Source organism: Camelus ferus, chromosome 2 (genome assembly GCF_009834535.1).
Source record: "Camelus ferus isolate YT-003-E chromosome 2, BCGSAC_Cfer_1.0, whole genome shotgun sequence".
In the NCBI taxonomy this organism is placed as follows: Eukaryota; Metazoa; Chordata; class Mammalia; order Artiodactyla; family Camelidae; genus Camelus; species Camelus ferus.
This window is the reverse complement of record NC_045697.1, coordinates 79,786,664-79,807,940: the sequence shown is the minus strand read 5'-3', so window position 1 is coordinate 79,807,940 and position 21,277 is coordinate 79,786,664. Positions and strand designations below refer to the sequence as shown.

Genomic DNA, 21,277 nt, shown 5'->3' with positions numbered 1-21,277 from the left:
GTCAGCTTACTGACGTTTGAAACCATGCGGTTCTGTCTGCCAGTCCCTGTCTCTAATCTGACTGAAAAGATGTCAGGCATCAGGTCTAAGCCTCTGTCAGCTCCTATTTTATTTAGGCTTTGTTTTTAAATAAAAGTGATGTAAGTAAGACACGTACAGTATACATTAGAAGTAGTCATTATTTTAGGAATAAGGGATAGTTGTCATCTCAATTTAAAGCAAACTCCATCTTATTCTTAGGGCTTTATTCTATGTGTTATTTCTCTCTAAATAAATCTAACAAGACATGCTTGGCCCATAACTTCTCTGGGGTGTGATAGTCTCCTTTATGCATCACCATTACTGTCATCAAAATTGGATGTTATGATGGGTACTGAGGATTTGCTAAGCAAGTAAATATAAGCATTTCAAATGTCCCAGGGCTTATTGTCTTAAACAGAAAAGACCACGGCAGAATGGAATGTTAATGACATATGCCATAAATTAATTTAATTAGTGTTTAAGGGTTTTCAAAAGACTCAGTGAATTCAATGGAAGCAGCAAGTAAAGTCAGGGAAGTTACACCAGGGAATGGCGTCACTGGATCTCTGTTGAAAGAAGTGTAGTACAGTCTAACTGAGCAGGAATGGTTCCTACCCAAGAAAATAGTGTTTAATTGGTTGAATCCAAAATTATACTGATAGACTCACAGGGCAAACCAATATTCTGTCTTTCAGACAAATGAAGTGCTTTCCTGATACATCAAAACCAGGAAATTCAAGTAACTGCATTTTCGTTGGAACTCAAACTTAGAGTCACTAAGTTTAGTCGGTATTAGAAGAAAAAAAATTCAAACATGAAACAATATCATTTACACTAATTAATCCCAGAGTAAAAGTGCCAGGTAATCACGTGCTTGGAGAATCACCACTTCACTTCTAACTAGTACTCATAATTTCATGAACCTTAGCAATGCTGAGATTTTTAAAATAATAAAGTGAACGTTGGCATTCTAGGAATAGAGCTCAGTAGCGTACAAAGGAAAGCTGATCAACTTTGTCTAGAAGAACAGAAAGCATTCCAAAACAAGAGAAATGAATCCTGGAAGCTACATTTTAGTTTGGAGAATATAAAACATAATCTCTCTGCACAGAAAGACACAGAGAGGAGAATTTATGTGCCAATTCTCTGTGTTGTCCAAGACATTCAACTTGGCTTCGGATAATAAGATGGGTTAAATTATTCTGGTCAAGTGTCAACACAGAGGGAAATAACATCAATTTACAGCACGGTGCAAAGCTATAAAGCCACCATGCCTAGAAAACAAGATGAAAGGGAGGAGGAGGTTACCAGAGTCAAGCAGAGGAGATAACTCTGGCAGCAGCACTACAGGTGGAACAGTCATGCATCCCTGAGGGAAGCCAGAAAAGGAGGAATGAATAGGCACTGTGGTAGAGGGAAAATGATGAGCTAGAGAGACACACTGGATATTCAGCATAAGAAGGAACAATGAGTCACACGCAGTCCCCAAGGTGAAAGAGAAACATTACCCTTTAATGGAAAAGTTTAGCATAAATGATGATGCAATAAAGAGATGAACAGCTCTTTTCTTGTCCTATTTAGTTTCACTAGCAAAAAAACCCCACTCTGTTTAAGATATCACATAGTTGTGCCAAAGGCCAGATGCATTATTTGACTTTCAAAAGACTGACTGCAATATGTACATCTCATGAACTTATGCAGATCTTCTTCGATTGCATCATCCCTTCTTTTACCAAAGTGCACTTTCTCCCCTCTCAGTCTTCCTGAGGTGTGTTCTGTTGCTAACTGTCCACTGTAGCCTGTGCTGGACACCTGGACGATGGCCTGCTCTAATTCGGCTCATTTGACGGCTTGTGCCAATAAATTCTAAGATTCTGCTCTCCAGGTGGCAAGGCTGTTTTATAACAAATTGCTGGCTAATTAGGGCATAAATGTTCTTTTCTTCATGTCTCCCTGACCTCGCTCGTTCTGCTCTCCTTGCTGATTACATGCCCAGCAGTCCTCTCTCTTTTTCTACAGCATCTTCTGTGATCTGCTTACTTCACCTGTTACTTTCGGGAACTTGATTTCATTTACAACTTTCTTAATCTGTTGAGTCTGACATTCCTTACTTGATTCTATAACTTTTTAGTGTTGTCCTAAATCTACAGTAGTCATTTACTGTTTATTTATTATAAAATTGCCTACATTTTGGGACACTTAGCCATGTCATTATTCTCTCTGTAACACAAATATACAGTCATATGAGTCACTTCTGATCACTCCTCTTCTTTTCCTGATCACTCTCTTGATCCTCATTTGATATCAAACTCTACTTCTGAAATCAGGAAAATCCATTCAGGTGCTCCTCCAGGCACTTTTCTAATCAATTACTAAAATAGTATCTATTTTTACTTGCCTTTCATTATATGATATCAAGGTAAAATTTTCCAGTTTTTATGGGATACCTATTTGTATGACATTCACAATATAGCAACTGGTAGAAACAAACATGGGTAATATAATTTAAAGGATTTCCAGGGACCTCTAGTATGCAAATTATTTTAAAATAACAAAGTAAATATTCTTATAATAATTTCCATCATCACTTACATGCAACACACCCAGTATATACATAACTGCCTCCATTTTTGTGTATCCTTAAAATTCTTTCATTGCGTAGGAGAAATTCACACATGAAGGCAGGAAAAGAAGATTTTTATCTGCTATTCATAAGCAGTTATTAGCAGATTTGTTTTATTGCAAAGATGTGGCTATAAAGTTCATATAGTTCCAACACCCAGGAGAAAACTGTTTGAAGAAAATATCATAGAGATAAGAAATAAATAAAGAAACAAAAAATCAAATATCATGGAGATTTATTTTGGTTTTCTTTGGGAGTAGTTGTTCAAATGATTTAACTTGTGATCTTTATGATCTCTTTAATTTGGGAATAACAGCCCAAATGATTTATTTAATGTCCCAACTAGAGAGACTCATAATAGCATGCTTAGAAAATCAACTAGCTTTACTGAATGGCCCCAAAGACACAATGATTGTGTGAGCAGTATGGATGGGAGAACAAGCTTGGTCCGCCTACCAGGGAGAAACCAGTTAACTTATTTCCATGCAGCCTGGGTGGAGTCGGAAAACCAAGCAACCTCAGGCTCACGGTTTGGGCTACCATATGCAAAGTGCAGCCTCAAAGGAATACTTGTTAGACTCTAAGCCTGGCGTCCATATGTGGGGAAATCACACCTGGGAGCAAAGATGAGCATGTTCTCTTTCCCAGCTCTTCCTAGGAGCTCTTGTATCTCCTTTCGTGTCTCCATCCTGAGAATCTCTTCCTTAGCCTTCCCTGTAACTACAGGTGTCACTCCAAGACTCTGTCCTCCATCCATGAGTGATTTCATTACTTCTCATGCCTTCAACCTCATCGTGCTGTTAGTTCTTAAAATTATACTTGTCCTGACCTTTCCGCCAAGTATCACCCTTCAAAGGTTTGCTGTACTTTCTCTCTGCATGTTCCACAGGAACCGCAAGCCCCACATGTGAAAATCAGGACCCAGCACCTTTCCCTCTCAGCCTGCTCATCCTTTACTGTTGGCTGCATCAGCTGCTAGTACCACCAGCTACCAAATCACCAGAAAGGGACACCTAGGAGTCATTTTTGACTCTAACTCTTCCCCTACTCCACCTCAGGACTACGTCCACCTAATGGCCTCTTCAGATGAATTTGCCTTTATCTGTCTCTTCCTCTCCACACCTACCACTACATCTTAGTTCATTCCCATAGCACATCTCACAAGCTTTAGAGCTCCCTAAATAAGTTTGGTCCCTAGACTTTTCCATTCTCTGCAGTCTCTACTGTGATGGAAAAAATAAATCTGGTCATGTCAGCCCATTGCTTAAAGCCTTTTACAGTCTCCTCTTTAATTACTCATTAGTCCCAGCTCATTAACATGAGGTACAATAGTTTTACTTCTGCCTACATCTTCAGCTTCATTTATCACGCACCTTACTTACTTTTTTACTTTATAATCTAGCAGTGGAAAACTTACATGATGCTCACTATTGCCAAGCCCTGTTTTAAGAACTTTACATATATTAACTCATGTAATTCTCACAGAAACCCTATCAGGCAGGTTCTTTAATTATCTCAATTTTTACAGATGAGGAAACTGAACCACAGAGAAGCTAAATTACTTGTCTGAAGTTATACACCTCACACACATCAGAGCACCTGGTCCTGTTCCAGACTCCAACCTCTCCTCCATTATGCCCTTGTTCCCTGGATGTGCTGGCCCATCCCCATGACATGAGTCATGCTCTAACTTCTGTCGGAAATGCTTCTGTTGCACCTGAGCCTGGATCACTCTTACTTATCCCTTGAAGCTCAGTTCAGTCATCAGAACTTGTGGGAGTTCTTGCCTGGCCTCTTCTGTGCTCCGACAGTAGACCATGGACATCTCCATCACTGCTGTTACCACCAAGTATAATCATCATCTATTAAATGACAGAGACATATTCCTTGGCCTCAAGGATTTAGCATTCTGTACATTGTATTTTACACAGCAGTGTCCCGTCATTAAGAGGCGTTCAATAAAAGTGTATTGAGTGAAGAACACGTGGATGAATAAGGAGCATCCAGCCAGTAACCAAAAACTCTTCCTAATAAGAGTACCACAACAACTGAACTTAAAGCACTACAGAATGCGCCCAGTAGCCCTTTCAGTCAGCTTACAAAAACTGTAAGAGGCCTGTGTGTACGTGTGTGCGCGTGCGTGCGTGCGTATGTGTGTGCATGTGTTAAGGGGCAAGGAGGACAGCGTGAATCAAAGTAGAAAGAGATTAAAAATTGAAGCTACACACAGCCTATTAAGTAAAACCAAGCACCTTTACAAGATGGATGTGTGTTAACGGTTCAACAAATCTATTTACAGTTTCTTAATAATGTTTTGATTTTGGCTACCTTCTTAAGTTTGTTTGAAAGTTCTAATTTTAAAAGGTCTTCAAGTATCATAAAATATATACCTCAACCCAGTGACAGCAGAGTAGTGACTCCAGCCAAGTCCCCGCTGAAAGACAGCCCGAGTTTGGTAGCACTAGTGTAGCAAGTTCTCATGAAGCACTTGATTAGCAAATATCAAGAAATGAGCTTTTGCATAATAACCTTGCAGATGAAAACGTGACACACTACCTGGTGTTAGAACATGTCTTGTCCTCATGGTCAAGTTGACCTTCATACAGCAGATAAGGGGCCTTTGTAAAGCTGTACCTCACTCAAAATCGACACTTAAATGCTCTTCGCATGACTAGGCTTGGATTGCTTTTTGAGATGACCTCTAAGCAATAGAAAGATCAGTGTTCTAGCAGTCAGGAGACACCAAGTCTAGACTCATGTCTGCCATGAACCACTTACATGATTTTGGCCAACGTGCTTGATTTCTCTGCATCTCAGTTTTCTCATATAAAATAAGACATTTGAATTTGGAAATTTTAAGCTAATTCCTTCTCTGTTTTAAGCTACTTGGAGCCCTAAAAGTTTATACTCTTAAGAAACTAGTATGACTCACACATTAAAGTCACCTGCATGTATACACACATAAATACACACACACATGTGCGAGAGAGAGCGTCCAAGAGAGAGAGGAAAAGAGTGAGAGAAAAAAAGAGAGCGATTGCAATGATAATATTATCTTTCTTATACATACAAGCCAGGTGCCATGGATATTTGAGAGTTATTACACTTGTTTAAATTTCAATTCTAAAATTTTTTATTTGTTAGAGTTTCTACAGATGCAACTGCATAGAAAGTTAAATGCAATTTGTGATTTAGATGATAAATAAAAGATTGTTTACTTCTCAAAGAACCATACAAGGCCAAAATGTTCACTATAGTTTGGATTATCTAAAAGTGGGGGGAATGGGGTGTTCCCGTCATGGGAAAAACAGAAGGTGGCCGTGTGCCACAGTGCCGTGCAGAGCCCTCCTGGTTAATCCCAGCTGGACGCCGCCTGGCACCGCCAGCTGCTGTGCGTATGCTCACTGAACAACAGGCACCTGCATGTGGGAAACACGATTAAGACAGGCACACAATCCCATTACCATGATAAGCCACTCAGAGTATTGTTGAGGGAGCTTAATCCGCACAGAGAGATGATGAGGTAGGTGGAAGGGTCCTTTTTTTTAATGTCAGACTCACAGCAAAATGAACTTACGTCATATCAAACTCTAAAGAGCTTCAAATTCATAAAGAATTAAAGAGGCAAAATTTCCCTAAAATAAGTAATGTACATCTTTTAAACCTAAGAACAAGACAATTTAAACTGGACCATATTACTTAAAGTTCCAAAAATGACTTTCAAATGAAAGGAAAGCCATTTATTTGTACATATCTACTGAAAAAAAAAAAACATTTTGTGTTTACAAAAAAAAAATCAAATTTCAGTTTAATCTTTTAGGTTTAATGTTCAATCCAAAAATAAAACAAAATTATAATAAAGTTGCCTGAGTGGTAAGCTTTCCATAAATAAGGTGCCATTTGAGACATCAAATGAGATAAAAAGCAGAAAAGTATTTCTCCTTTTGTAATCTAAACAAATTCTAATGTATTTAAGTGAAAATTTGCAAGAATTGTCACGATGTCTACTCAAAATAGATCTGAAATGTATTTTTCAGCCTTACTTTTATATTTGCATTGAGTTCAGTTTCATAATTTTAAAAAGTAGAAATATTTTATTATGTGACAAAACACTATTTTCCATGGTCTGTTTTTTGATTCCCAAATTTACATTAATTTTCAAGAATTTTTAAAATTACAGTATAAAAAATACCTACCTATAACTGCCAGCAAATGAAAATAATCTATAATAAATATTATAGATGTAGATTACTACTTATGAGTTTATTTGATCTTCCTTCTGCTACCAACTGAGAAAGTGGCCATATAAAAACAATGTTTTTTTGACTGTGACAAAAAACAATTTTTTTACAATGGAAAGTGACTTATCCGCATTGTTAAAGAAGTGCAAACTTTGACTAGACACATGGAGGAAAGTGAACTCAAAGACTACAATTTACTTTCTGAGAACGCAATGCTAAAATCCATCTTTCTCGGAATTTCTTATTTTAATAGTGACTGTTATCAAGTGTTATCTTATCTGCAATATTGGCTGCAGGTATGATTTGCAAGCTTTTACTAAATGATAAACCAATACTATCACTCAGAAAACATGGCAAATTTTGTGGTATCTTTTGCTATCATTTGGTAATATCCAAAGATTTGTTATATACACACATATATATCAACACATATTCACATATGTTCCACTGGATATATTTTTACCAAATTTCATATTCAATATCAACATTTTAGATTCTAAGTAGATATTACACTATAGAACTTGAATTTTGGTCAGCTAACAGACACTTATCATCTGTTACCTAAATTGGTATAAGCACCTCATTTCTTCAAGGTCACTTTAGGGTGAACAGACATAATTACTTTTCATCATGGTAAGCCTATGGAAAATAATCAAATTAGTACTGTAGAAAGAAAAGGCATTATTAATTCTGTTTTTAAATATGTGAGTCATACAGCCTTGAAATTATTGGATAAATAGTAAGTGTATATGTACTAGACAATTTCCATTGTACAGAGGCAAGGGATCATTCTCATACCCCAAAATATTCTGTATACAGAAGGATGTAGTCAGCCACATCTGCCTAAGTATCAGTCACCCCCACAACATAATTACTTGTATCAAAGACATTCTGGGAGTTCCATATTGGACCACATATTCTCAGTTTATTGCTTTACTCCCAACTGTTCACTTCTGCAGTTCACATAGTATTAAATAATCTCTACTCAAAATAAGGCTCTTCTGGATGTCAAAAAAAGGTACTATAAAAGGGTAATATATATTTATATAGAAATACACAAAGAGCTGTACAGCCAGCAAAGAATACAATAAGATCTAAACTCACTGGTCACCATGAAATAAATCTGAGAAACCATTCCAAATAGCAAAAGTTCCAAAATGCACATGGATATTTCTTTATTTTAAAGTATTAAGGTACATGATATTTGCATTATAGATTAGGCCATCACATGATAGTGTCTACATGACCCCGACTCCTGAGTCGGAACTTGAGACTGCCATCCTAGATCCTCACATACACAGATGAAAACCCACCCTGAGGGGAAGGAATCCTGTTTGAATATTTGGAAATCCAATGTATAGCTTCAAATTAAAAATCCAGCTTTAGACAAGAATCTAAAATTTGTACCTGGCATAGCATTAGGTTTTTAGAATTAGGATAGTTCATTATAGAAACTTTCTGTGACAACAGCAATAATAAAGACACTTCCAACATCCAGGCAACTATGAGTTAGAGTCTGGTTACAACATTATTTTTTAAATCAAAAGTTTCTAACCAGTTCCAATAATATCATAGCTGAAACGCAGAATAATACAAATATATAAGTACGTGTGTATATCATTTTTTCTTACACTCTTGACGCTGTTACATGGGCAGCATACAAAAAGTATCTCCCACTATCCTTTTTGGAAAGAAAAATTAATTGCTCTACAAAGGAAAAAATACTTCCATTAAGCTCATTGTCTTCACACATGGATAAATTATAAATAAGATGTTTAAGAAAATAATCAGCCTTTAAAATTATTATCAGAAAGAAGCAATAAGGAGAAGAATGTCACTTTTCCATTGGACTCTGGCCAGTGATTCAGAAAGCTGTTCCAAGAGTAGTTCTTTATCTGATCAAGCCATTCTGTCAAAGTAGGAGTAAGTTCCCAAACCACATATACTTGTTGCTGTTGCCTAAGAACTACCTTCACAAATCAGGCATGAGAGCCATTTGGGGTCAGACCATCTGGAAGAGTTTGCAGATGAAACAGACCTCCCATCTTCTCAAAAAGTGTAGGTTCCTACGTCGGCCAGGAGACAAATGCCTGACTGCCCCGTGTAACAGCCCAATCACTCCTACTGATTCTTTAACAACTGGAAAGAGGTCCCTGCTGTGTAATGAGATTATGGAACACATGATAGATTAGTGACCTTTTGAATTAGGACAAGCAACATGAACTCACTAACAAACTCCCTCTTATATTGGAGCAGCTATGTTAAGAGTGTCAGCCATTTGCCTAAAATAGCTCAAGCACAGATGGAAACACCAATGTAGAAAGAAAGCTTCATTCTTTAATGTTCCAGTGCTAAGACTAGGAACTCATATTTGGCTTGGCTTATTATGAAAGCATCTGATAATTTTAGTCAACAACTACATAGAAAACATTTTCCTATTTGGATTTATAATTGTGTTTTTGAAATACATTTGAAAAAAATCAATCCAAAATAGCCTTTTAGATTCATTGATCATTGACCAGTCAGTGAAGGCATATTGGTTCAGTGGGTTTGGACATGAAGAAACCCTTATTTTGCTTTTTCATTTTTGATCCTATTTTAACTGTTTAAAAGTTTGTTCTTTCAGCAGAGCACAGGGTTTTGGAGACAGGCAGAATGATAGATTTGACCTGGGGTAACACCTGGGTAGCTATATGAATTCAGTCAGGGAAGTTTTTCAATCCCTTTAGACATCAATCTCATCTTTAATATGAGGATAATACAGCATCTACTCATCAGATTATTGTGAGGGGAAAAATTAGATAATCTATGTAGAATTCTTAGCACAGTGGCTAGCACCTAATACTATGATAATTTCTCAATATTTTTAACTATTCCTTTTTATTTATTCTTGTAAAATGTTGTTCCAATGGACTGAAATATTTTTCCTAATGAATACTTCTTCTATAATTAAATTGCTCAGCTTATTGGTTAAACCATAATTTATTCAAACAAATTTGACTTAGGTAAACATCATCATAAAATCATAGAGAACCTTCATTTTACTTTCATTATTTTACTATTGTTGCTCCTCATTTGGATCTTCTACAAAAGACAGAATTCCTTTTCATATTGAGGAGATAAGTAATTAGAAGATAATCTTGACACACACAAATGTGTCAATAGAACATTCATTTTTTAAAAGTGTATGTGTTTGGGTAATAGATTTGGGTTCGCACACATCTAAGTGTTCTCCTGCACTTTCTCCCTTTGATCAGCCACTCTCTGAGGTTAAGAATGAAGTCCATGCCTTTGAGAATGAAGATAATTGGCCTGTCTGGACTACAGTGGCCAGACCAGCACAAAGCCCTAACTAGCTGAGCAATTCAAACCAAAACCCAGTCACTATTTATCCTAGAACTCCAGTACATGGACTTATTCAGTGTCTCAGAGTAATGTGTTATGAACATTTTATTAATGCTACTCAAATGTGGTTTTCAAAATAGTCTAAATTTAGGAAAACAAATGCATAGTTTAAGGCTTTTCATAGTCACTACTATAAATTACAGGCTATGAGCAAAACATTGCCAATTTCTGAATTCTCAAGTATAAGTACAAAATTCTCAACAACAACAAAAAGAATTTTACATACCTACTTTATTTTACTCCTGTCACTTGTTTCTTTTTGTTCTGAATGTTGTCTTGGAAGAACCAAATCCTTTCCCTAGAACTAGGGGGTACACTCTACAATGTAAATTCTATTCTAATATCAGATTTATGTGTTCAAAATGATCAAACAATTATAGTACCTTGAAACCCACACCACATACACACACAAAAACTGCTCTGCAAATAAACCTCACTGCAAATTTATTTTATCTTGCTGAATCCACAAACTTTGATGCGTGTCTTCTGAAATGGGTGGCAGAGGAGCTACTTACAGGACATTTCCTCAATCCTTCTCCTCACCTTGTGCTATACAGGATAATACACTATCATCAGGACAGAGCAGTACCTTGACTTTCTACAGAGGATGGGATGCTGAGAACCATATTGAACCATATTGAATATGCCATTAGTTTTCTTTCAGGAGATTTAGAAGAAACTTCACAGCCCTGAGTACAACAAATTTGCCTTAACTCTGTCTTGGGCACACGTCCCCATTACATGCTGCGTGACCCAGCAGTGCACAGGTGTGCAGCCCAAAGCCACACCAAAGTACTAGGACAGAGGAATGATTTGTAAGTATACACCTCTGTGATAGTCTTCCCCTCTTCATGCTGAGGCAGAACAGAACTAATTCCGACAGGCTATTCATGAAGTATATTCTTTGGCCATTTAAATATCAGCTTTTGAACAACTTTTCTACATAAATGACGATACATGATAAATCACACTAAGGCTCAGTTGCATAGACAATTATTAAGTATACTTACTATGTATGGTTCATGACAGTAACATACACATACCAAATTCATATGTAGATCTCATCTTCTGAATGTGACTGCTCTAAGAGGACACTGAAATGATTTACTGTCAGTTACACAGAAAATACTAGACAATTGTGACAGGTGAAACACAGATTTGACTGAATGTGAGAAAACTCAAGCAGATATTCATACTCATCTAAATAAGCCAATAGGATGGGTAGTTCTCATTGTTCTAACAGCATCTCTAAACTACTGAATGCAAAGTGTCTGTACTTGTTCTAGTTTTTTTTCCTTCCTGATTTTCATTTTAAAATATTGGTCTTTAGGTCTGTCGCCTCCCCCTCTGTGCAGTGATTATAGTGAGACAGTGCTATAAAATAAGAGAGGAGGGCATCTTGCCACCACACCCTCTGAATTCAGGGCAAATATTTAGAACACCTAGGAAAAGGAATCTTTGGGGATACACAATATATGAAAAGAGAACTGAAATTCTGACACAGAAAATACCAAAGTTCTCATATACAATTCCCATAATGTTTTGCTTTTTTAAATTTTTCAATAATTTTTTAAAAGTTAGAACACCCTGCCCTAAACTGACTCAATTTGCCACGTAGAGATATTTATGGTCAAAGATCAGCATTATGATAAATTATTACATTATTACACTAAAATACCTGTAAAAAGATATCACTTAACTAGCACTTGGTGAAACATCCTAGAATGGTCCACCTTTCATTTTTAACTTCTTCAAACTTGCAAAAGCCACACAGATCCTAATGCATGTTTCTGTTTTCACAGTTTTATTTCTAAAACACTCCCTTACTTCTTTCTCTTTAATTTGGAATGCTCTCTGAGCTGGCAATGGTTATAATTATCCTAGAAGGTCAAAGATGGTCAGAGGTAAAGTGATTGGTCTGATGAAGATGGACAAAGATCACGTGCATTAACCTGTAGACAAACCAGGCAAGCGGAAAAAAGGGAAAAGTCGTGGATTTCACATTCTAGGATCTGAAAATCCAACAGGAAGGACCTGGCTACTTGGAGCAAACTCAAAAGTATGCCAACACACAAAGTGGGCTAACCTAATACAGATACAGCAATAACCAAATGATAAAAGCCATTTTCAGCTAATATGTACAGTCTTAGAAATTCCTGTATGAGTGTTCTAGGTAATTACCGTCCTGAGTTAACCATATTAGTGTCTCTTAAGGTAAAGGCAGAAGTTGATTATTTGTACAGTTTCAAAAAGGGTTTCTATTAGATCGAGATGCCTTGTTAATTTGGAGGCTTATTGACTGGAATTTACTACTGACTACAGAAATAATGTATAAACATGAATATATTTGAGGCAAGGCATCCCAGATAAGATGAGTGGGATTAGAGAGATACAAGCTATAGGACACCAAGTAATCACCCAAATGAGATGGACTCCAAAATGTAAGCCTACAACTGACCAAAGCTCAGAGCACCCACAAAGTTCATAACTGTAAATAAACGTCTCAATAAACGTCTCAATAGTTTCCTAACCTTTAATGTGACTTGTAATTATATGGCCGGGACTAACCCATCCAGATTGTCTGTGTATCCCCTTCCTTCATACCCAAGTATTAGCTGAAATTCAAGGCTCAGGGCTATTGCTCACCCACTCGTATGGCTTAATGTTTTGACAAAATCACACTGCTCTCTTGCTCTTCTCCAGGCTCCTGTTGGTACTTTCAGCAATATACACTGTAATAATCATTACTTATAATACTTATAGGTATTACATAATACTTATAATATTTCTCTGGATTGGACATTTTGTGGGGAAGAAATGTCTGCTCAATCAGATTATAAACTCCGTGAGGGTATCAATCATTGACTCTCAGCCCAGCAATGTCATAGCAGCTACTGCAATGCGATATACCTAGCAAACCAATACAAAATTACTGAATTAAAGGAGCTTTCCTATGTGTCAGGAGAAAACATCTAAATTAAACTGAGTTAAACAAGCTGATTCTTAGAAATTGAAACTCATTAAGCAAATGTTAGAAATTAAGGTCTTTGTCTTAATGAGCACAAACACAAATTAGTGGGTAGAAGAAGATGGCAGTTTTCTGCAAGTTACCAGAAAAACATGAATAAAAACCTGGTCTGGTAACTAAGTCGAAGCTTACCCTCTAGATTTAGGTGTATCGTTAACTAGAACCGTTCTTACCGTCTCCCTCCAGCTTTTAAAACTTGACCCTCCCTGAAGGGTTGGCAGGTATTAATGGATTTCAAAGAAAAGAAATATCCTATCATATTTACTTGGTCTCAAGTATTTCTATCAAAAGATTGTCTCGTTTGGTAGCAATTCCAACTCTACCCTTCCAAAGTAAAAGGAAACTGAGATGATACATTGATTTGTTGTGATGAATCCTGCTAGTGCCCACTGAGATAAAAATAGGCAGTGGTTTTGTTTCTGCTCCCAACAGGAATTGGAACAGCATACAAGCAGGAAAGAAATCAAGCTAGAGACACATTTATCATTTAGTGGACTCTGAATCGGGACAAGGCAGTAACAAATACAGATTAAAAATCTGCGATTCTATTTCAATACGCAATCACTTGTCTCTTTAGAAACTTTATCGAGAAGCAAAAAGAAATCTCAAACACTTCAGAAAAAAGTATATCAAAAAGAGCCTTGCACAGAACAATTACTGAGAATAGCACACTCACAAAGTTCCTCAAGAGAATGATTAGAACTCAAATTGTGAAAGTAGGATCAACTTTTTTTGCTAGCTTAATGCAATATGCCTAACCCACATGAAGATGCCTGTTTACTTCTTTCGCTGTCTCCTTCATTTTTGTGGATTTTCAAAGCCCAGTACATTGTCTGTATAAACTAAAAGAAACAGCCACACCAATATGTCACAAAATGTAATGAAAGCAAAAGGAGGGACAAGAGAAGTCCTGCTTGGAAGAAAATTATGGACAGTTGAGAAAGAAACCCATTTTATGTATTCTTCCCAGAGATTAGAGTGAGCATTTTGAAGAATGTGATCAACTGATGAAACATAGGGAGCAACACTGGAGGAGGAGGAAGGTACAGCTCAGTGGTAGAGCACATGCTTAGCACAAGGTCCTGGGTTCAATCCCCAGTCCTTTAAAAAAAATAATAAAAATAAAATAAATGAATAAATAAAACTAATTACCTTCCCCAAAAAAAACAAAACAAAAGATTTTTTTATAAAGATTAAAAAAAAACATTGGAGGAAAAAATCTGGAGGCTATCTTAGAAGATGAGGCTATAGATAGCTTAGAAGCTTTGCAAGAGACACAGGAATAGCTTAGCATAGAATAGCTTAGCATCTGGTTTCCATGGGAGAAACGGTTCAAAATATGTCACTTGTTGATTGGTGAGAAAACTGCCTATCATTTCTCCATCACCATCTCTACATGAGGTCTCTGAGTCTCCAGTTCCTCATCTACGAAACTGGGATAATAATACTCAACAAGAGTTATTTTGAAGATTAAATGAGATGGTATATGTGAAGCAGTTCTAGGTTCTAGGGGTAGAATAAGGGGGAAAATTCTTTCTCTTTCTGTTGCTGTTGCCATCTAGGCTTAAAAGAAACAAATGTAAGGGGAATCTAACACATCTAATTGAAATAAGAGATTCTTCTTTCTAAAATAGCTCTACTTCATGCCTACTGACCACATTCTAATGCAATGGTTCTAAACTCTAGAGCACATAAAAAACAGTGGGGAGCCTGTTAAAAATCTCCAAAAGTGACTGCACAGATCTAAAGTGTGTCCTAAGGATTTTATTCTTTTAGCAGACAACCCAGGTAATTCTGGTAGTTGTGGTCAGCAGATAGCACTTTACTCTAAAAAAGATATTATAGGATTAGTATCTAGCTATTACTCACATATGAAATTAACATGAAAAAAATCAGTAATATGAAAGTGGGTCAAAAGAGATGTAAACAGAGACAGACATAGAAAGGAAATCACAGAATACCAGGTTGTAAGGGATTTTTCCATCCAATAAAAAAATTTCCATCATCTCTGACAGATGGTCATTTAAAATACCTTCAGTGATGGGGAATTGCTGTCTTCAGGCAACACATGTTATTTTGGGTTATAAACTGATGTAAAATAGAGGGTCAATCATAAGTTTTTGGAAAATGAAGAAATGGGGATATTATACATGAAAGACTTTGCAGACTTGACTGAACAAGACAAGGCACCAAATAAATTCAGGACTAATTGGACTGCAAGATAACTTGAATATCCAAATGTTGGATCGGCTACCTGATTCCACTAAAAAAGCCAAGCTTTCTGTGGCTGCTGTAAAAATAAACCTTTACTATGTCTCTCATTCATATTTCAATGATGTATCATTTCAATCACACATCTGGTACCACTCTCAGCTCCCCATTTAGGCAGTGGCAAGTGAACAGCAATAAAATTATATAACACCAAAATATTTTTGCACTGCTCATAAATATTTTAAAACAATGCTCCAGATCAAAACTTCTTAAATGAATATTGGATATCCTATCTTATATTCTATCTTACAGAATTCTATCTTATAACTCTGTCATCCTAGCTTATAACTCTGTTAAAAACAATAGTACTTACTTATATTTTAATCTTTATATAGCTATTCCACCAAATGAGGAAAATGGAAATAAAGCCACTTAATTATTTACCTGTTTTAGAAGAACTCACAAAGCCTAGTGGTTTCACACAGCTCTGTCACGTGTGACTGATGCTCAGGCATTTCCATCATCCTTTATGCAAATTATCAAAGGCTCCTAGAGCTGTTCCAGTGCAAACCCACTGCCATGTCATTGATACATAATTGGAAAGTGTCAATTACTGAACACTAATATGGCCTTGGACTATTTTAATCTAATCTGCCAAAATAGTGTCCAGAAGAAGAAATTTTTATAGAGTCATCTGGGATTTAGAATAGGCTAAAAATCCACCCTGATATATTTTACACAGGTCCCAATGCTTCCTTGTAGTCCAGGATTCAGGTGAGAGTTAGAGTAGTTCCCATATCCTCTCCTCCACTGAACCATCACTGGAACACCAATCCCAAATCTGCACTTTAGGCAATATTTATTTGTGTGAAATAACTGAGCCTTGAGGAAACGATTTTGTTAAAGTATTAGATGAAAAGGTTTCTTGAGCAAAAAAGCTATCTGATTTGTTTTCCTTGGACACTAAGGAGCATCCAGTAGTAAATCTGTCTCTCTCTCTCCAAAGGGTCTTTGTGTTCAAGCTTGAGAAAGAGAAAAGCAGCTGCTGACATCCAGGAGCTGGCCTATTACTATCAGCTTGACCTTGGTGTTCACTGTTGAACGTAAATAACTTCACAGAGCATCATCATCAGATCAGACCACTCTGTGACCATGAAGGAGCAGGACAAAAATGGCACCACTCCCTTATCATGTCTAAATACAGACAAAACATGAACATTGTCCAAGCCAAAACTACCAGACACCCACTTCTCTTGCTAACTGAAAGACTGCTGCTTCTTTACCAACTACAGCTTTAGTCTGCCATCCTAGAGATCAGATTTATTGGGATACAAGATCCTAAAACTGTTCCTGCTTTCTGAGAGCACCCAACCCAGAGTGAGCCCCCAGTTTCTTGGACTCTCCCCCAAATCACTCATTCAAAGCCCAAATCTAGTGAGTGGTTGCTAACTCGGCTCCTCATGATGTGCACCCTCCATCACTGCAGTGAGTTGTAACTCCAAAACAGCCAACCCCTGGTGTGTTCCCGGTGGTCTTCTCATGGCGGGCATTGACAAGCTCAGTTACTGAAGTCAGAACAGACATTCTTAAGAAAAGCTGAAAGAATTTCTGTCTTCCAGATACTAAAATTCTAATATAAAATAAACTCTTTGAACTTATTTTCTCACAATGTGGGTTTTGTGGCAAAGGTCTCTTTAGTTCTGTCCCTCAGAAGAATTCCTTGTGTGAAGTATAGGATAAACAAGAGGATTACGGCTCATCTGTTAAATATTTACTTGAGGAAGAGGCATGTATTCAAAAAATATGACTCAATGTGTAAGATCAACACCCAGGCCACAGTGATCCTGGTGGTCCACAATCCTGGATGCTTATGTAGAATCCTACAGTGGATTCAATACGAACCTCTCATAGAAAAACAGACAATGGAATCGAAGTGAGATGACATTGACTTTGCTCCAATTCTTCGACTTTCTTTCTCAGATTTCATCCTTATTACGGATGCTTATCTCTTGATTATTATTTCCTTAACAAAGCACATTTAATGGTCTATTAAATTTACCAGGAGAGGGGATTATATTGTATTTTGTGGCTTGGACAATTTAGAAGTTTCTAAATATGAAAATTTAAGTTGCCTGCTATGCAAAAGATGTGAAGTGGGAATCTAAAGACCTAGGGTACATTTATGTAAATCTCAAGAATTTATATGAGGGGGTGGGTGAGTATAGCTCAGTGGTAGAGTGTGTGCTTAGCATGCACGAGATCCTGGGTTCAATCCCCAGTACTGCTATTAAAAAATAAATTAATTTTAAAAAAAGAATTTATATGAGATAAAAAGTTTCCAATTATAGACTATAACTTTCAACATTTTGAAAAATGACTACAAGCCTTTGCAAAGTACCAGTATTATATTCTACCTCTCTCTAAAATATAAGTAGACTTTCCTTCTACATGGTTATTCCAATAAATAATTTCTGTTTAAGGGAACAGCAACAAAACCTTAAAGTTACTATCATCGACTACATACTGCTCTAAAAATTTTATATACATTATTTCCAAACCTTACAAAATACCGAAAGTATACATAATTATTCACATTTTACAGATGAAGACCTGGATCAGAGAAATTGATAGGCTCCAAACACGCCATATAAAGGAGAGTTAAGATTCAAACCCACTTACACCTGACTTGCCCAGCTGAAGGATGTTTAAACACCTGTGTGTGTGTGTGTGTGTTTTCTTTTGGAGTGAAATTACTTTTAACTCTCAAACCGCACCGTGTTTTAACAGCTCATTTAATACATGCCTTTTCATGTATGCACAAACATACACCACACATTCAAAACTTGCTATTAATTGCTACCATTTTGACTGCAAGTTTGGAAAAAAATTTGCTCCTAAAATAAATATGTTTGGGAAAATGGAGCTTTAAAAATATTAGTTATCACATATGATAATTTCATCTTCTTAACCCCGTCAGATACTTTAAGATGCCTTTGGTGTGTGAATTTAATGCCATCACTCAGAGCTTAAAATCTCCTTGAGATACATTCTCCACCCTTTTAAGACTTCTGAGTATATTGTTTCTAATACAGCACAGGGACTTCAGAGAGAAATGAAGAGAATTTTGAAATGATATTGTGAATGCAAGCAAAAATTCCCTTTTCCTTTCTTTTTCCCTATCTCTTGCTCTCCTCTTTTCTAATTGTTTTTTCTTTAAAAGAAAAATGTTGCTCAATTAGGCAACATTCTATAAAATGCCCTCCAGGTCTGGGGGATCCAGAATCCCTAGGTACAGAAGGACATTCTGCCAATGTTCCCACCTGCCCTGAATTATCCTTTAGCCTTTATCAGATTGCATCACTATCTTCATGCTATTATTTAAAAACTGTCATATGTGGGCATGCTTATTTTCATCAAATTACATGGCATTGTGCAAATATACTAATCCCTTGTTTGCTAATGCAATGATTTTTTAAATAGAGGTTCTGAATTATTTTAGTTTTTTTTGAAACATGAGACATTTAGTACATCAGAGATCTATCATTGTGAAGCACAATGCAATCTCAACATTATCAAAATAAAACATACTCATTTGCTCAGGATCCTTATGTTTTTAACCTGCTCATTCAAAACCCCAAACCATCTACTACTGGAATCCATTTACATGAGAATCACAGATCCCGCCCATATTATTGACTCAGGGAATAAATGGATTTTAGGAGACTATTTAAAAGGCATCTCCTTCGGAGGTGGGGCTCAATCGGCTCTGTAAGGCTGCAACAGTTTACCAGGATTCAGGCCATAAAGAAAGAAGTGCTGGCATTGGGTGGGGCTGAATAGTTTACATCTTTCCCCACTGTTTCTCACTGGTATCATTTTCATGAAAATCAAGGGTGTGGAATGTGTGCCAGGGTAAGAAATCCTACAGACCGCTTTGTGTGCCCAACAGCCCCCACCCCATAATATCATTAGCCGTTTATTTTAATCAGTGAATGAGCTGTCTGTCACATTAGTGTCTGGGAAAACTGCAGAGGAGCTAAGCAAACCAAAGAAAATATCATGCTGGGGATTATATTTTCCCTGTCACAACAGTCTTTTCTCCTTAGGAAGAAGACACTTTGCATGGAACCAAAAGGCATTTGCTGTCTAGCCATCTCAAGATCATCACAGAGCAAACACATCTGGCCCCAAATCTTCCTTTTGCTTCCCAATTCACCTTGCTTAACACTTCCTTTGAAACACACCCATTCTAAAAATAAAATGACCCTCTCTGTACCCAATTAACACCAAAGGCATCCAGCAGTGGCCACAATCCTCAGTAATCCACATGCCGAACACACCTTATCTCCGCTCACTTCACCATGCTCCAGTCCACGAATCCATTATGAATCATGGTCCCTTTCCTATTTTCAAAAAGCAGCGTTTGCACCTGCCTCTTTAAACAGCAATGTTTGGCACTGATATACTCTATAGTTACTCACAACACTCCACGGATTCTAAAGCCTCACTGACATTACACGCTCACACACACACACCCCTATATACAGACATTCCTAATTCCAGCAATTTACCTTTTTTGGTCTTTTTCTTCTCTGACTACCGCCATTGAACTTCTCCCCACTGTCGCTTTTCTGAGCTGCATCTTCGTTCATCATTTTGAACAGTTTGGAAATAAAATAGCTCTGCCATTAAACCCTGCCGCCTGTACAGACCACTAGCGAGGATGCACTTACTGGAGGAAAGCAGGAGGAGGAGGAGGGGTGGGGAAGGGGCGCGCGCTGGGAGGGTGAGGACGGCGACGTTGCTATGGCAGCAGCTGCCACAACTGTTTATCTGACTGCATTGTTAAATCTGATTCAACCAATTACCGCCAGGGACGGGTTACAATGAAGAAAGCCTTGGGGGAAAAATGCCAGGGACTCGAACAATTTGGGGACTCTGCTGGTTAGTTTTTGACACACCCGCATTCGATCAGCTCTCTCCACCCACACACAAAACCTGCACTTAATTTTCTTGCTACAGGTACTTCAACACAGAACAGACACAATGCATAATGAGAAAACTCTAACACCCTTGCCTGTGTGTCAACCTGAAGAGGTACATTTTAGCCGGTGAAGAGGCTACTCAAGGAAAAGGACTAGCTATTCGTATCCTAAAGTAAATGTAAAAGTTACATTTTTAAGATGTTATTCACTTGATTCCAGGGGATAATTGTTCAAAACTCAGCTCAAGGATGACTTCTGTTACAAAGCCTGGACAACAGGCTCCCCAGCAACCAGGTGACACAGACCACTCCCTCCTCTGTGCCTCCTCTTTTCACTGAACGCTTCTGACAGAGCACCTGTAACACTGCACAACTGCACGTTTACCCAGATGTCATTTCTTGACAGGCCAGGAACTTCTTGAAGCCAGAGTGTGTGTGTGTGTGTGTGTGTGTGTGTGTGTGTGTGTGTGTGTGTGTTTGGGTCAGGGGAGATCACTGAATTTCCAGGAACCAAGCACAATGCAAAGGCATATTAAAGACAAGTTAATGAAGTTTTGTCGAACATATAAGTACGACATCTCAGGTAATACAAATATAAGAAAGCTGTGGAGTTAAAATATGTTATAACTGATCTTACAAATCTTCCTAACCTAATTTTCTTTATTAACTGATGAATAAAACACAATTCCTGATGTTAAGGTGCTTATAATATAAAGTTCCAGAATTCTTCTTGATAAGAAAAGAAATCAGGGCTTGTTTTTATA

At 37.3% G+C, this 21,277-nt stretch overlaps 1 protein-coding gene across 1 annotated transcript in view; it reads right to left on the bottom strand.

Moving 5' to 3' along the window:
- Positions 1–20,727, bottom strand: part of ANK2 (ankyrin 2) — a 310,369-nt gene extending 289,642 nt beyond the window's left edge. The window contains 1 exon segment of the mRNA XM_006174671.3: positions 20,101–20,727. Coding sequence (XP_006174733.2) covers positions 20,101–20,184 — 84 coding nt within the window. The 5' untranslated portion in view covers positions 20,185–20,727.
- Between the last annotated feature and the right edge of the window lie 550 nt (positions 20,728–21,277).